Below are 17,983 nucleotides of genomic sequence, written 5' to 3' on the forward strand. Positions count from 1 at the left end.
GCCTGATGAGGCTCTGAGATCACAACCGGAGCTGAAACCAAGAGTCAGATGCTTAACCGACTGTACCATCCAGACTCCATGACACGAAACTCTTGATCAAAATACACTATCAGAGAACCAGCTAAATTTTATATGTTCATCTGAAATATCCTCTGATCTCCTAAAATAGCTTGTTATTCCAACTACAAAAAAAAGAAATGCCTAATTTATTTCTATCAATTCATTTCACCCTTCCAGCCAGATTCACCTCTGGAGAGTAGACAGAATAAAAGGAGATACAGGAAGACTAAATTCTTGCGTTAGTTACCTTAGCAGTCAGCCGACTGTTCCCCAGATCCCTTCTCTCCTCCTCCTCAGTCATAGAGACACCCAACATGATCCCCAGACTGCTTTGCAGATGGATGTGGCCATGCAACCAAATTCTCGCCAACAGAACGTGAGCGCCAGTCACGGATGTCACTTCGGCCTCATCCGCTCAAGAAGAAATTCCTTCCTGGACCTCTGCGCTCTGTCTTACTGCTGGTTGCAAGGTAGCTCTGATCATGCAGAAGAGAAAAATCCGCTAAGGCAGGGGTTCTCAATCAGAGGCAGTATTGCTGCTCCCTAACCCCCACGGGACACCTGGCAATGTCTGGAGACAGTTTTGGCTGTTAAAACTGAGGGTGAGGGACTAACTACTGGCATGTAGGGGGCAGAGGCCAGAGAGGCTCTAAACACCCTACAATGCCCAGGACAGCCCCCGCTGTGAAGACTTGCCTGGCGCAAAACGTCAGCAGTGCTAAGGTTGAAAAACCTTGCTCCAAGGCCCTGTTTCTCAACCTTTGTGCATAATCATTACCCAAGTATGTTCTTAAAATGCAAATTCTGCTTCAGAAAGTATGGGATGGGATCTAAGAGCCTGCATGTCTAATGAGCTCCCTGGGGGATGGTACATAGAGCAACAGGATGGAAGGACTAGATCTCTCGTCTCTGAATGACCTTGGGGAGCACGGCTGCCCCAGCAGCCTACACTGGCTGGCATGTCCATGCTATGCAAACACATACAATCTGCACCCCCGAACTCACTGTTCTCAGCTTATGTTCCCTCCGAGTGACTCGTCGCCAGGCGGCACTGACTGCTACAAACTTCGAATATCACCCTTCACTGTGTAGGAGACAAATCCTCTACAGTATTTAAGCCACTGTGTGTTGAGGTCTCTGTGTTCAGCACTTTCATCTCTACCCTAACTAGTACGGCAACCATCTGCAAACAGTGGATGGTTACATCAACATTGCTGTTTGGCAAGAGACTCAGAAGAGCCCAGAAGGTGATTATTTTCCAGAAAGGGAGAAAAAAGCAAGGGAAGAAAAGAAACGAGAAGGTGGCCGCAAGAGATGTCCGAGGAGAGCGTACTCCTGGGTTAAAAAATGACCATGAGCAGACTGGCTTCATGGTTCTGGAAGTCAGAAGTCAGAAATGGGTCTCCATGGCCTCAAGTCAAAGCATCGTCAGGCTGCGTTCCTTCTGGAAGCTCTAAGGAAGAATCAATTTCCTTCCCTTTCCCCTTGCTTCTAGAAACTGCCTGAATTCCTGGGCTTGTGGCTCCTTCCACTATCTTCAAAGCCAACAACAGGAGGCTGAGCCCCCCAGGTTCTCTCCCTCTGCCTTCCTCCTCCCCTTGAAGGGATCCTTGTGATTACACTGGCCCATCCAGACAACCCCGATGACTCCATTCAAGTTAAGCTGTCACAATTCCAACTGTAACCTAATTCCCCTTTGCCACTCGATCCAGCATATTCACACATTCCGGAGATTAGGAGGAGGACATTTTGGGGGACGGGGACATATTCTGCCTTTCACAGGTTAGAAAGTGGGCTATTCCCACAGCCAGAAGGTGGGAAGTGAATATGACAACTCGGGAAATGCAGACAGAGTGCACAAGAAAATGAGGTTATAGGTCAATTGAGTGCAAACAGAGAATATCTTCTGGGCACCTCCAAAGGTCACCACCAGCAGGGCAATCCTAGGAAGCCAACATGCCCTAAATATAGCTTTTTATGGTTTTTCGGTATAAAAGGATGATGGGCAGGTAAGAGTAATGCAGAGTGATGTTCTCTAGGAACTCTGGGGATCTTGATGCAGTCCGCCCTAACCGCCCTAACTGGTGTTTGATATCCGTGCTACATAATACTTTCTGTAAATTAAACTTAGCCTAACTTTATGATAAGAGTGTCCTGTATTTCAGGTACTCCCTGGAGTGCAACATTCCAGAAAACCAATTATCTGGAGGAATTCATGAAAACGTGCACAGATTAATAACGACGAACAACGAACGTGTAGGCCACGTAGATTCCAGCACATCATCATTATTCTATCCTCGCAAAATCACTGTGGTTTTCTTAGAGGCTGTGATTCCCATTTTAGAGATGAGGAAACAAAGGCTCAGAGGCTAACTATGTGTCCATGCCTACAAAGCAAGGTCGACACAGAAATCAGACTCAAATCCTGAATTTCTGATTCCAGGTTCAGCTTTCTTTTTCAAAACACCACACAGCTCCAAAGAGTCAGAACGCCCTGTGAAAGAGGTACTCGGGTAGTCGGTCTCCGATTTCCTTGGCTCCAGGGACACTGAAATCTCAAAAGCCCTGCAGAAGCCTTAACCTGGAGGTACAGGAAAAGGCGTATCTACACCTACAGTGAGTGAGTAACAAATCAAACACAGGGACTCTGCGTAACCATTTGATTACTGAACGACAGTTACATCATTCTGATAATGCATCTAGAGAAACATAATCCAAGCTACTCTCGGGACATAATGGTCAATCAGAAATAATCCAAGCTCTTCTAAAACGTTGTCACCTGGCTGGTGACAACCGCTGTGTGACTCTGGCACCGTCACCTGCCCTTCTGAAGTGCGACTCCCTTTACTGGCAAAAGATAAGTAAGTATCTACTTCGTAAGGCTGCTGTGAGAAACACATAGATAGTGTTGTGTGCTGGAGGGAACCTTTTGGGGAGACTGTCTAGCCCACACAGCTGTGTTGAGTGGGTTTCTCTTTCTTGCACCCAAAATAGTCTTGCAAAAATAGTATTGTGAAGAACAATTCTTAGCCAGAGTTCCCAAGAAATGTGTTATTTCTTTCCAGAAGCCTGAAGTTTTGCAAGAAAACTTAGCACACAGAAGGTACTCCTTTTATTCATTAATTCTTTGATTCAAAACCAGTGATGAGGGGCACCTGGGTGCCTCAGTCGGGTGAGTGTCCTGATTTTGGCTCCAGTCATGATCTCAGGGTTGTGAGACTGAGGCCCCCGTCGGGCTCCATGATGGGGGTGGAACCTGCTTGAGATTCTCTCTCTCCCTTTCCCTCTGCCCCTGCCCTGTGCTCACTCTCCCTCTAAAAAAACAAAAACAAAAAACAAAATCAGTGATTAATTCACCACCATTATGGAGCATCTACTGACCTGGGCCAAGTACTGACCTGGGCGCTGTCAAGGAAAAGACAGACGGGACCCCAGGTCCGTTGTAGTTCACCTTCCAGCAAGACGGAGATGTGTAATTCATATGATTTGGGAAAGCAATATAGTCTTTGAAGAAAATAAAACAGTGTAATAAGCTCAGAAGTAGAAACAGGTTTTTAAAAAACCAGGTAGGGGCACCTGGGTGGCACAGCGGTTAAGCGTCTGCCTTCGGCTCAGGGCGTGATCCCAGCGTTATGGGATCGAGCCCCACATCAGGCTCCTCTGCTATGAGCCTGCTTCTTCCTCTCCCACTCCCCCTGCTTGTGTTCCCTCTCTCGCTGGCTGTCTCTATCTCTGTCAAATAAATAAATAAGATCTTTTTATAAATAAATAAATAAATAAATAAATAAATAAATAAATAAATAAAATAAAATAAAATAAAATAAAATAAAATAAAAAACCAGGTAGCTGGGAAAGGTCTTTTTGAAGAGGTGGAATTTAAACCAACACCCGAAGGATGAGGAGACACAGGAGTTTAGAGTCTGCGGGCAGAGTATTCTGGTGCAGCAAACAGAAAATAAAAAGGCCCTTCAAGCAGGAACAAGCTTGGGCCCAGAGCAGAAAGGAAGGCACTGCCCCAGTTTGTGGCTGGGACCAGACCCCCCCAACACCCAGCCTGTCCCGTAGGCTGGCGAGTCATCCGACAAGGGAGATACAGAGCATCTAGCAGGAAAGGTGCACAATTATTATTTGCTCCCATGCAGCTGGAAGGACAACACTTCCTGGGAAAAGTGCTTTGAGACAAATTAAAGGAGAAGCTGTGTGTTTGGGGCCAAAGGCTCCAGTCTGAAGCCCAACTTCACATCCTGAGCCAGTTATTGGGCCTCTCTGTGCCTCAGTTTCCTCACCTGGAAAACACGGGTGATACCAGGACCCGTGTCCCATGGTTCCCGTGAAGACTGAATGAAGCCGGTGCCCGGAGCAGAGCATGGCCATTCCCACCACCACCACAGCCCTTCTTTCCCACCCAAACCTTCTACTCCCTATTCCACTGAAAACAACCACTACTCGTCCCTGATTTGTTTTTTCTGCTTTGTGCATCTACATCTACTAATTTACACCAATCCAACGGTTAATCCACACCTCATCACGGTCCAACCATCCTTGAATTGAGGACATAAAGCAGAGCACCACCCCCCAACAAGGAATTATAACTCTGCTTACTAACCTGCACAGTAACAGTTGTCTTACCATCTTCTTCTCGGTCAAATAAAGGGCACAAAGTAAGGGAATATACAGAGTACGACATTTTGGCCATGTTCACAGAAACAATATTTTCAGACCACTCTCAAACACACCTGACCTCAATTTGGCGGCTGTACCACCATAAACTGTTATAGCATCCCTACAATGATGACAATTGCCTCTGAATTCCAATAAAGAAGAAGAGGGGATGGGGGAGGGGAGCTGGAGGGGAAGGGAAGAGGAGGGGGGATGGAGGGAAAAGACAGACATGCCATCCTAGAGAAAGAGGTGTCTCGATGGACTCCTCTCCTCTGCTGCCCCTCAGTAAAATATTAGAATTTTGTTCTTACAAGTCCCTTGCAATTTTTGCTAAATTTGTTCCTAGTTATTTTTTCTCTTTGGTTGCTTCTACAAATAGAGTATTTTCTCTCATTATGATTTCAAAATGGTTGGCATAGGCATATAGAAAAACTATAGATTTCACATAGTAATTTCCTTACCAATTGCCTTAATGAATCCCATTACTGTTCCTAATAGATTCATTGGAGAATTCGTTATCTTAGGTTTTCCATTAAGAGATGAAATTGTGGGCAAGTGGTAATAATTCTACCTTCCCCATTCTCATTCTTTCCTCATCCAAATGCATCATCAGTTAATTCCTGAACAAAGATAAGTAACAGTGATCATTATGGGCATTCTGGGCTTGTTCTGAATTTAATGGGAATGTTTTTAGTGTTACACCATTAAAGATGACTCTGGCTTTGGGGAGGATCTTATTTAATCAGCAGATGTTCTAAAAATCAGGAATAAATATTTAATATTATCAGCTGTATTTTTAGCATCCATAAAATGAATCGCAGGATTTTTCTCATTTGTTCCTAGTGAGAGTCAATCACATTTAGGTTGCCTAAGATCGAACCATCCTTCCATTCCTGGAATAAATCCCCCTTTGTCAGAGCTTTTATTACCTTGGAATGTAATCATTTACTTCCATTTCCCTATTTTGTAAGCTCTTTCAGATCACTGGCCATGATTGATTCAGGTTTGACCCCATCACATAGCTGACAATCAATACATGTTTAAATAATAAATAAATGAATGAATAACTAAAGTAACAAGGGCACTGGACCTCCCCAGACTAACCCTTTGTGCCTCTTTCTAAGTTAAAATACTCAGAGAGATCAGGTACCTGTCCCAGGCTGGATCTTGACATGTTTAATGAGCATGTGGTTCAAGTGGCCCCCACTTCTGGCATCAGAACCCTGGAACCTCATTCTTATGGGGAAATTGTTCCCTATGGTTTCAGTGAGACTTACTCTGCTTCCCTGCTCCCACCACTATCCCAAACCAAAGGGGTAACCACATGACCAGGTCTAACTGGAGTACTACATTGTGACTCCTTCAGGAACAGGTACATGACCCAACCTGGGCCAAAGGCAACTCCAGGAATTTCCTACAAAAACTCTTAAGAAAAATGATTTCCAAAAGAACTGATAAACATAAAATATGTTTGGCTGGGGTTGCTGTTTACCATCTTGACTAAAAGATGGTAAACCAATCTGAGAATAAAGCAAGGTCAAGGAAACCATGTCAAAAAATGGAAAGAGACAGAGACCTAGTGATATCATTTGAGGCGCTGGATCCAGCTGTTCCTAAAGTCATTGCCCCCTAGATTTCCCAATTACATAAGCCAGTAAATTACCTTTTCTATGTATATGATCATTTCTGTGACCATTTTCTATTACTTGCAACCAAAAAAAAAAAAAACACACCACTGTCTAACTCATGTGTTGTTTTGTTTCCCCACAAATATGCTTTGTACATTCTTAAATAAAGGCCAAAAAAAAATTTGTAAAGGGAGGTAATCCTAACTAGTGAGTGTTTAAAAAAAAAAAAACCTCAACCACCTGCTTTTAATTAATGGCAAGATGGGTTGAAAGGCTCCCTTAGTGAATTATAATTTCAGACTGAAATTCCCAAGACAGTTATAGAGGAGCTTGTTAAACCGCAGAAACCAATGGAATCAAGAGATTACTTTAACAGGGCGGTGGTTCAATCAGTTCCAGAGATATCATCCATTATGCAAAACCAAAACCTTTAATACTTCCTACCGTACGACCCTAGCCATCTCTCATTCACCTAAAATCTCGAGGCCTCTCTCCTGACTCAAAAGTAAAAATGACTCTACAAAAATAAAAATAAAAATAAATTAGTCATGTCATGACAGCTAGAGAAAACCAGTGAAAAGAGCCAAATCTCCAGCCCAGGGAGTTTGTGGGGGGTCTTCTCGAATCATTGGGCCTTCTCAAATGCTTTCAGTTCTGCAGAAAAACTGAAGGCAAGCACGCCCTTGGCATTCTAAATGCCTCCATAGCTATCCAGGCCAAGCAGCATCAATTCCTACTGTAGGTTCAAGAAAATGTCAATGCACAAGCCCAGAGTGCCAGCCCATTTCCCTATCCCAGCCCCTTGGTGGAGAGTTCTGGCTGCAGCTACTTCGTGAAATCAGACTCTTCTCCTTCAGCTCCAGTTACAACAGACCAAATTCTGGAATCTGGTTTTGATTATTCTCTGGAGAGCCACTTAAGAACAGCTTCAGGGTTTGAAATCCCTCATTCAGACATAATCTTGAAATAAGAGGCTATATTCAAATGAAAAATGCATTACAGCTTTCTCTTTAGGACCTTCAGTCCTGATGGGCAGGGAAAATGAAGAAGAAAGGCCAGGGGAAAATGGAGAGAGAGAAAGAGAGGAAAGAAGGAGAGAGCGATGTCCCACATCACAAACTCATTTCATCATCACATAATCCCTTGGAAGATAAGGAATACTGAGCCCATTCTGCAGGTAAAGAAACTGAGGCCTGGTGATCACACCAGGAAGACACAGTGGCCTCTGGCTCAGAGACGGTAACATGCTCCGAGTAATGTTGCTTCTTCCCTACTAGCTTCCTCCCTCCAAAAAGTCTAACACAGAAGTCTGTTCTAGAACCCAAGTATTTCACTAAATGGACCCTTCGGAGACAATATAGTCTCAGTATCTAAGAAACAGAATTTTTTTAAAAAGAAAGAAACAGACGGAGTAACCTGAGGTCCAACAGAACTAGTAATGTGGCAGGGCAAAGCTAAAACCCAATTTTTCCATCTTTCAGGTCTTACTGACCCCACCTGACTGAAATCTATTTTATAGGTGCAACTTATCTATATTGATCACAAGCGGTGCTCCTGATTAACGAGAGAGCAACTGAAGAGCTGTCCCACATTCAAGAAAATATTCACTGAAAACAAAAGGGAAAAAATGTATTTGTGAATTGTCTATTTCTGCCTCAGTGTTCCTGTTTATCTCCAGCTCCTTTTGTTATTGTTGCAATCTATCTGGGAGGTATCCACTGCTTGCTGTTGCAAAATCTGTAAAGGAGGAAAATTTCGAAACTAAAATAGCACATGTAAGCCACAATTCTGGCAACTGCAAAGAGTCTGGCTATGCCAGTTACTTTCTGAAATGAGTTTAAACCAGAGGTCACAAACTGGTAGCCAGCTGGCTGTATCCAGCCCACAGATGTGTTTTGTTTGTCCCACAGTGCTGGCCCACACAAGGCTTTTAAGAAATTTTAATCGGTTTGCCAACATCAAAAACCAAGAGATTTCACATCAAAGCCTGGATTTCCAATTTGTCCTACCAAGTGGAGGATGTAGTAACACTTACCCATGGAAAAGGGTAGCTGCAACGGAGCAGTGGCTGAGATCTGCAAAGACATGCCCCCGGGTTCTCCCTGCCTTGTCTATTTCACTGGTTATCCAAGTTTGTGACCCTGGGTTTAAAGTCAGGCAGATGTAGATTACAAAGCCCATCATCATTAGACTTTTCCCAAAAACATCCCCAATAGGAGACTCTTCAGTCAATATTAGGACAGCTGTGATCAAAGGTAAAACATAGGAGACCAAAATGATTTGAGAAATTAAAAAAACAAACAGGAGTTGGGTCCGTTTGGATTTCTGCTCTAAGATACTCATTTTTTTGTGGGGGGGGAATACATTCACCTTTATTACTTCATTTATTCACCCCAAAAATCCAGCGAGGAAGGAATTATTCCCAGATAAACAAGCTGAAAATGAGTGATGTTAAATCAGTTAGCTATCCAAAATTATCCAATCAGTAATTTGTAAAACCAGATTTTGAACCCAGTTTTGTCCAGCTACAAACACTGTGCTTTGGAAATACTGAAAGAACCCTTTATAAAGCCACAAGGCTTGCTTCTGCCTCAGGGCCTTTGCACCTGCCATTCCTGCTATTGGAAACCTCTCTACCCAGATCTCTACGTGGAAGAATCTTATTCTTTCACTTCATTTACATCACTCTCATAGGGAAGTTTTCCCTAGTCATTTGATTTAAAATAACCTAGGCGTGCACACATACGCACACACCAATTTCTCTCCAGACTCCTGCTACTCAATGTGAGGTCCGCAGATCAGAAGCATCAGCAGCTCCTTGGAAGTTAGAAATGCAGACTCTCAGGGCCTTCCACAGACCTGTTGAATCAGAATCCTGTATGTTCACATCCCAGGTGACACGTGCACATTTAAAGCTTAAAAAGCACTGCTCTACTAGGAGCCCTGCCCAGTGGAAATATAACATGAGTCACCAGCATGATGTTACATTTTCTAGTAGCCACATAAAAAAGGTAACAAGAAAGACTGTTCTGTCTCCCCTGCCCACCACCTACCTAAATGTCAGTTTCAGGAGCACAAGGTGCTTAGTCACCACTTTACCCCCTGTCCTTACAAGAGCTCTGGGTACATGGTAAATATTATTAAAAGGTTTGTTAAATATAAGAAGGAAGGAAGGAAAACATTCTGCTAGTATTTTATGTGTGGTGGTGGGATATGAAGGAGGAAACCCAGAAACCTCATTGAGAAATTGGACAGATGTGGTCAGCTCAATTACTGACCAGCTAAGCAACGCTGAGCAGGTCATTTGCACTCTGAGGACCACCTGTAAAACACGAAGGCTGCTATTTCGCTCACAACCCTCATTAAGATGCTCAAACGTGAGATGACATCTACAAAGTGCCCGGCTCCATAAAGAACAGGCATTCCCTAACTGCCAGTGCCTTTTTCTGGCATCCTCCCTCGTTCTCACTCTGGATACCTAGTGCAAACAGTGCTGCAGACCACCTTCCTCTGGGTAGCACGAGCATGACTATGGGAACCGTTTTCCTAAGTGACTTTCCCCTAGTCAATGGGAGGAGCATATTCACTGTTGGCAGTGCAGACCATCTGAAACCATGGAGGTTCCCTTCCCATCATCGTTCTGGAGCTGAGGAGTTTCCAATGCCGAAGTGGTGGACAGGGTTCCTGTATAGTGTGTAAGCCACAGGGGAGGCCACACCGCAAGGCAACCCTATCACTTGGATGAGTTCTGCCACCCCCGCCAGGTCCCACCCCTTAGAAGAGTATAAGGTCTCTGCCCAGGCAGCTTGGAGCAGCCTGTTCTGAAAGGTACCTTGGGGCTTTGCCCTTTTATCTTAACTTGTTTGGAGGGGTGGGGAGTGGAGGGTCGAGTCTACCCCCACTTATGAGTCATGGGCTCAGGTCAACCCACCAAAGGAGGCTTGCTTCTCCCCATAGCTTTAACACTCTTGTCCTAATCCATTAGTCTATCTTCCCCTGGAATCTGAGGCACACATTCTAATCTCAAATGTGTTTTTAAATCACATTAGATCAACAGCGTAGGAGAAAGCAAAACCCAGATTTAGACAAGACTGGAGTGACACGGAGGAAACAAAACTCTCAGGGCTATTCCGTTGGGATAGGATGAAAGCCCAAACCAGCTGCCCCCAAATTCTTCTCGCTTCTCCCTCTGGCTGAAAACACCAAACCCCAGAAACACCTGCAGAATTAGCAGGCTCTCACAGAAGCACCTCGACGAGAAAAAGGGAAAGAAAACAAGTGGGGGAGAGAATCAAAACCTTTCATCTGTGGCCCTCTCCTCTGGCAAGGAGAGGAAGATTTTGCACAGACTACTCCTTGGATGGGGAGGAAGTGTGACCATTCAAGTACATTCATGCACGGATGCCGCCATTTATAAGACGCAGTTGGAGCAGGGAAATGAGAGGAAGGCTTTCCCTTACTGGTTTGAACTGATGCCGTGGTTTCCTTTTCTACAACATAATGAGGATGTCATCCCCTCTTCCTCCAAGGCAGAGAGACAGGAGCCTGAAGATATGGAGCCTATGAAAATCCCACAAATACCCTCAAAGCCCTGTCGTCCCTGGTAAGGCTGGAGAGATATCCAAGCAGCCCCAGCACACTCCCGTGGGCCGAAGGAGTTTCTAGAAGTCTTCTCAGCAGCCAGGTTTGGTTGGCTACTGATTCCCTCTGTGTTACAGAGAGTCCTCTCCAGCACTTGCGGTCGGCACCTCTGAGCACTACAAAGATCTGCTGTGGGTGAGACACTAGGGTTGAGGACGGGGGTGGGGGGCCCCACAGAGAAATCACATGGTCTTCTTAAGTGAGGATCAAGGGAATCTGCCCATATGTCTTCGGCATAACAGTTTTGCAGATGGGTACCAAATATTCACACTTAGCCCCAAAGACCACATGAGGGATGGCTGGAAGTACCACAGTGCCGGGGTAGAACCTTCCACAGCCCTGTCATGCCTGTCTCCATGCCTCCTCTTCCCAGCCTAGGCATGAAAGAAGATTAAGAAAATCTGGCATTTCCTATCCTCTCATTCAGAAAATTCTCCAGCCCCACGGATGGGACCTCCTGACACGCATTCCACCATGCACCCTTCATCAAACTTTAAGGTGTCTGTATAAAACACTCCCTTCTCTACTTCCAGCTGCTACAAGGCAACCCGAACACATGCTGGAAAGATGTGATCTTTATGCTTCTCTCTCCCCCAAAAGGGCACTTGGCACTTCTCCCGAGATACGCAGCTTTAAAATTAGAATTGAAAAAGCCACTGTTACCCTCGTAGGGCTGAGGCTACTTCACGGCAGAAACCAGAACATCCCCATAATGAACAATTAAACAACTGAAACCCTCCCAGACATCATACCCTTTCTCTATATTGCCGTTGTTGCATTAATCATCCTAACACCTTTTTAATTATAATCGCAAACTGGAAACCATGGCTCGTGATGTTATAAATACTGATTTTCCAGTTAAATTAGGCATTTGCTGTTTTATGTTTTGATAGGAAGGGGCTGTTTGAAGCCTCCTAAAATATTGCAATTAGTTCTCCCTGTTGAAACAGACAAGACATTAACAGACACATTTGCTGTTTCAGTTTAATGTGGTGGAATGTTTATGCCTAAGTGTACTTCTCTCAAGCTTTGAAAGCATAAGGCATATTTTTTAAAGTGGAAGAAATCAATCACAATACACCCATTTATTATCTATTTCTTAAGTTAAGCTATTTCTAAAACTTTTCCCAGGCTGTAATTTAAACTTGGAAAGCACATCTCTTCAACAGGAAGGGAACTTGTCAGGAAACAATCCTCGTATTTTACCTATTGGCTCTGTTAAGATGATAACATCACTTTAGCTGACAAAGCCTGTGTTTCTGTTTGACAATTGCAATTAATTACTGAGATGCAACGGAGATGGGGCCAGCCATCCAGATCTATTTTCCGGAGAGCTATAAAACGGAAGGGAAAGGGGGGGAGGGGGAAGCAAAGGAGGCTCCTTTTTGGAATCTGCACCAGTGTGGGGTTAAATGCTATGGCTGGCGAGAAAGCTGGATTAGTAATTTATTTTACCTGCACCTAACTTTCTACTCCTGTCTACTTCCTTTCTCTCACCACTGGCAGAGGGTGCAAAAGGAGAGGTGAGCATTTCACAAGCCAGGAGCTCCAATCTGTTGCGAAGGAGGCTCGGGTTAGAAAGGGCACGGGTGCAGTGCACAAAAACTCTTAGAGCACCGACTGTCGTGTAGACACTGATGCTGCCGAGGCAAAACCAGCTCAGGGTTCATTCAGCCACGGGGGATAGAAAGTTCTGGAGATGGGGGGCATCCTAGGTCTTTACTAGAAAGCCAAAACTTGCCAGCATCATCTTTTTAACTGTTGCCTGTTCATTTTGCTCTAACCTGAAAATACTAAAGTTGGATTCCAACCACGCAAATGCGTTTCAGGGCGATTTTGCGAGATTTCAGGGGATCTCAAAGCCCCTAGATCCATCTAGCTACCCTGCTTCATTCCTTGGCATCCCCAACGCAGAAGCGCAGAGCCCCGCCAGAGCCCGGGCGAGGAAACACCTCGCGGGCACGAAGGCTGGGGATTCCCAGGCTAGGAGCTGGGCAGATTCAGAGGCACCTCCCCGGACCAGGAGCCTGAGGCAGGCAGAAGCAAGGCGACACACCTCCACCCCTCGCCCTGAAATAAAGTGATCCTTGGCCAGCGTCCAGCCCTCTCCGCCGCTCCCGCTGAGCAACCCCGCCAGGGTTGGCAGAGCCCCCACTGGGGCTAAGGGCTCTCGGGACGGCGGCACCTGGGTGTCCAAGGGGCCCGGACAGCGGCGGCTCGCCCTCCGGGTCTCCCCGTGCGTTCATCCCATCCCGCTGATCCCAGGATCCTACCTGTACCACTCCAGCCCCTTTTCGTAGTTCCTGTCGAAGAAGTGCGGCTCTACGCCCACCGCCCGAACGTCCGGGTGGACTCGGATTGCCTCCAGCAGCGCGCGGGTCCCTCCTTTCTTGACCCCGATGATAAGCGCCTGTGGCAGCTTCTTTTCCCCATAGTCCGGGGTGCTGGCGGCGCCGCCCCTCTCGCTGCTCCCGTTGGCAGCTCTCCGGCCTGCGAGCTCCTCGTCGGTGGTGCTGGACTCCTGCGCTTCCCTCTCCAGCAGCGCGCTCTGCGCCGTGATCATTTCGCCAAGGGCCAGCGGGGTCCGGAGCCAGGCGTCCCGGGCGCCCCCGCCGCCGCTCGCCAGCCCCCAGCCGTCGGCCCCGGGTGCTGCGGGCTGCTCGGGGGGTTCGGGGGGCTCGGGCGGCTCCCCGCGGCTCGCGTTGTCCGGCGGCGGCGGCGCGGGCGGCTGCGAGGGGGCGCCGAGGCGCACAGGGGGAGGCGGCAGAGAGGGTGGCGGCGGGCTCGGCGGGGGTTCGGCGGCGGCGCCCGGCGGCTCCTGCAGGGCCAGGGGGAACTGCAGGGAGCCCGAGCCGCCCAGGAGGCTGTAGCACAGGTAGGTGACGGACAGGGACAAGGTGCACATAAAAAGCAGCTTGCGCGCCGGCGGCCCCTTAGCAGAGGCGCCGGGCGGCGGCGGCGCGGCAAGAGGTGGAGGCGGAGGCGGAGGCGGAGGAGGTGCGGGCCACGGGGCCATCGCGGCTCCCGGCTCGCGGCGGCGGCGGCTGCGGCCCCCGGCGCTGCCCGGACATGGTTTCAGCCGCCGCCCCCGCCGCCGCCGCCGCCGCCGCTGCCCAGCCGCCCCGGCTGCATGAAGCGACGCCGCTGCGCCCCCGGCCCTGGCCGCTGTCCCGCTGCGCCGGGGGGGAGCCCGGCCGCATGGCCCCCCTCCCCACTCTTCCCGCGGAGTCCGGGCGGCCCCACCACCCCCCCCCCTCAGCCTCTGGCAAGGGGACCGAGGGGGGCGCGCGGACCCGCCAGCTGCACCTGCTCCGTCTGCAGCGCCCCCGCTTCCCCGGCTCCGCCGCGGCTCCTGCTTCAGCCTTTGCCGCCGCCGCCGCGTGCTGTTGCAGACCCGAGTTCCTTCCCCGCTGCTAACTTTCTGCCGGGAGAGCGGAGAGGCGCGGAGGGGAGGAGGAGGGGGCCGGGCGCGCGCCCCGCGCCGCCGAGGGAGGGGGAGTGCGCCTCGCGCGCGCCTGCGGAGGGGGGGGCACGGAAGCGGAGGCGTGCGCTGGGGCTGGGGCGCCCGGGAGAGCTGAGATCGTGCCCCCCCCCAACTCGACACACACGCACGGGAGGTGGGCCCCGCCCAGCCCCGCGTGCTTCTCCTCCCCAGGGAGCCTGGGACGACGCGCTCTCCATCCCTCTCCGGATACTTTTAGGGACACGGAGACCGACGTCAGCCGCCGGTGCCGTGCATCGGGGAGCTGGGGACCCGAGGACTGAGAGCTGCAGCTTCCCCTTTTCCCCTGGGACTCCAGGCCAACTCGGCCCATCCCTGACCTGCCCTTTTCTCACCCCGGATATCCTCCTGTCGGGGGCCCGGGAGTGATTTCTTCTCTGTAACTGTTTTCCCATCCAAACTTCCATCTTTCCAGCCTCCCCATCTTATCTTGGAGCTCCTGATGGGTGGAGTTTTGACACGAGCCCCCAGGTATCCCAGCCCCAGAGCTTTTGCCTACGTCCCGCCACTGGGTGACTATGCTTTCTCCTCCAAAGAGGAGGCTGTCCCCTACCCGACACCCTTAACCACAGGTACCCCTGCGCCTTGGGGGCATTGCCATTAAAGGAGTTCAGATTTCTCTGGACCGAAATAGACTGAGCCCGTCATCGCTACGAACACCTAATAAGCAGGGACAAGTTGGGTTGCAGGGTGTCTGTGCATCGCTTCATTGAATTTTTTAAAGTATATTTTCTTTGCAGAGAGATTTCCATCCCTCACCTCCCTCTCCTGGGGGGAATGGTAAACATCAGAAGGCTCTGGAAGATTCAAAACTAGACACTGCTTCCCGTTGCGTTTTTGCTCGGGAAGGTAGCGGGAATGGGAGGAAGAAGCAGAGTGATCAACTGAGGCACTCTAGCGAACTCTGATTCCTGCCCAGGCACACCCCTCGGGCCATGCTCGCCCAGGCGCTGGCTCAGGTGAGTCCTGTTTACCCTGCTAGCCACAGCTGGGTGCCTGTTGGCTCGGCTTTCTCTGGGTCGGCTGATGTGGCTGGCATCTCCGGTTTTGTTTGATCACATAATAGGAACAACAGTTGAAAGAAAATGTATATAATGTCTAAATATTAACTAGGTACCTAGTGCCAAAGAGGGGAAAAAAATGTTAATCAAATAAGATGAAGAACACGGACTTTTCCCTGAGTGAACAAAAGCTCACTGCTGCTCTCAGCTGGACATGAGTTTCCTTCACTGCAGCTTTAGTTCAGATAAAGATTATTCCTTTATAATATATTTTTTATGGTACACTGGAGACCTCTGAAATGCAGAGTCTGGTGCCGTGTAAATCATTCCCTGAAACTAGGGATGTTTTTTCAAACACCACACCACTGCATTACTGTAATGTTAATGGGATGAGGCCAACTGGAGCAGAGAGAAACACACGCTTGGCCCATCCCTCTTTCCACTCCAAGCCCAGCTGTGGGTGGTCAGCCAGGAGGCCCCGGTTGTAGCAAACCTTGCCACCGCCATGGCCCACCTTCCTTTCAATGCCCAGGTACCAGGACACCCAGCATCTGGCCCAGTGCTCTCCATGCCCGGAGCCCAAATTTCTCCATGCACCCTCTCAACAATCCACGTGAAGCTGCTCTGTATCCAGCTTTACTACACATGCGCTTTTCCAATTTGGAAAGGTTTTGATTCAATGGCTTTAAAATTGAACCCAGAGATGACAAACTGAGAGCTGGGCGTGGCCAGCACAGTGATATTAAGAAATTTAAACTGGTTGCAATATTTTTAAGTTGAGGGCTTCCCCCCACCCCCACCCCCACCCTGAGCCCGCCCCCATAAAATCTGGGTATAAGGTTTCTGTTGAAATAGCAGATTGTCCCCACACCTTTCTCTTACTTGCCTAGGGACTGCCAATGAGGAAACTTGCCAGCATCCCTTCTGCCTCTTGTCCCCAAATAGTCACACGTGAATAAGAGACTCTTGAAAGAATAAAAGGCACTGGTGAAATGGCAGGCCCCGTAACTGATGGGGAAGAGGTGATTTGGGGGGAAGGAGTTTTGTAGACTTCTTACTTAGGCAGTTGCCTATTTTTTTCCTACTCCTGATCCATGCTTTTTCTGGGAGCAAGTTTTTGAGAAACCTATAATGAAAAGTAGGAGCCACCTACATAGGGAGAACTCAGACTTCATTCAGCAATTCCCGTGGGGTCTGGAGACTGGATAGAATTTTTTTTTTTTTTTTTTTTTTTCTGTTTCCACTGCCAACACCCATGCTCACTCGGGCTTCTCAGAGTTTTTACAGTATTCCTCCAACTGATCTCCATGTCTTCAGGGTGCCTCATTTCCAAACATCCCAGACACCAATAGATCAATTGATCAATCAGTCATAGCTCTGCTAATGCCCTCTATGCCTCAAAACCTCCCTCTCGCTGCCTGACGAATAAACTCCAACTTCTTTACCTTTGTACTCAAGGTCCCCTCCCACCCTTAATGTAACTCACAGTCCCGCCAAACCAAACAGTACCTACTCTCCAAGCACCTTGCAGGGTCCCATTTCACCTCTGTATGCTCAGATGATAGAGTCAAAGTGAAGCTGTCCTTTGCTGGCTACGTGGCTTTTGGGCAGGTCATTTCACCTCTCTGAGCCTCAGTGTCTGTAGACATAAATCATGGAAAATAAGACTCACCTCGAATTGTTTTCATAAAGAATTAAATTGACTTAGATCGCATATGCAAAAATACCTGGCTCCCTGCCTAGCGTGTGGTGGCTCCCAATCATTATTTGGATCTAAACATTGGCTCCTGCCATGCCTTGCTTCTTGAAACCTCATCCTTGAAAAATATGTGTGTGCCCTTTCTTCAAACCAGCCCAATGTGTACACTGAAGTTCACTTTCCTAATCTGCTCAGTAGCATAAATAGTGCCAAGTCCAATGCCTTCTATAGCTTTTTTCTTTTTTAAGGGATAGAAAGGAACTCTGGCTAACTTCAGCTTGGTTTGGTCTTTTATTAAAGAAATTTACTAGGGGAGTCTGGGTGGCCCAGTTGGTTAGGCGTCTGCCTTGGGCTCAGGTCATGATGGGGGGGGGGGGCTGGGATAGAACCACACGTTGTCATGGGGCTCCCAGCTCAGTGGGGAGTCTGCCTCTTCCTCTCCCTCTGCCCCCCCGCCCCCGCTCCTGTACACATGCACTCTTTCTCTTAAATAAATATATAAAATCTTTAAAAAAAAAAAAAGGAAAAGAAACTTACTAGAAGGATATATAATAACTCACAAGACAAAAACCAACAAACCAACAAGAAGCGAAAACTGGCTTTGGAATATTGTCAGCCCTCCTGTGGCCCACGGGAGGAATCTACTTTCTTGGCCCCTTAAAGTTAGGTCCAACTGTGTGGCACTCTGGCTAATGAAGCTTGAGCAGAAGTGAAGTGGTAAGTTCCAGGCAGAAGCTCTGGCAGACGGTAGGAGATTCACCAGGGGCAGTCAGTGTGTTTTTCCCTGGCA

The 17,983-nt window shown here is 48.2% G+C and overlaps 1 protein-coding gene across 1 annotated transcript in view; it reads right to left on the reverse strand.

Annotated features, from left to right (window-relative positions):
* The window catches only part of HS3ST4 (heparan sulfate-glucosamine 3-sulfotransferase 4), a 388,052-nt gene extending 374,045 nt beyond the window's left edge, over positions 1 to 14,007 (reverse strand). The window contains exon 1 of the mRNA XM_008685352.2: positions 13,265 to 14,007. Coding sequence (XP_008683574.2) covers positions 13,265 to 14,007 — 743 coding nt within the window. The remainder of the gene's footprint in view (positions 1 to 13,264) is intronic.
* Positions 14,008 to 17,983: the final 3,976 nt, after the last annotated feature.

The sequence above is a fragment of the Ursus maritimus genome, unplaced genomic scaffold, assembly GCF_017311325.1.
Source record: "Ursus maritimus isolate PB19 unplaced genomic scaffold, ASM1731132v1 scaffold_2, whole genome shotgun sequence".
Lineage (NCBI taxonomy): Eukaryota > Metazoa > Chordata > Mammalia > Carnivora > Ursidae > Ursus > Ursus maritimus.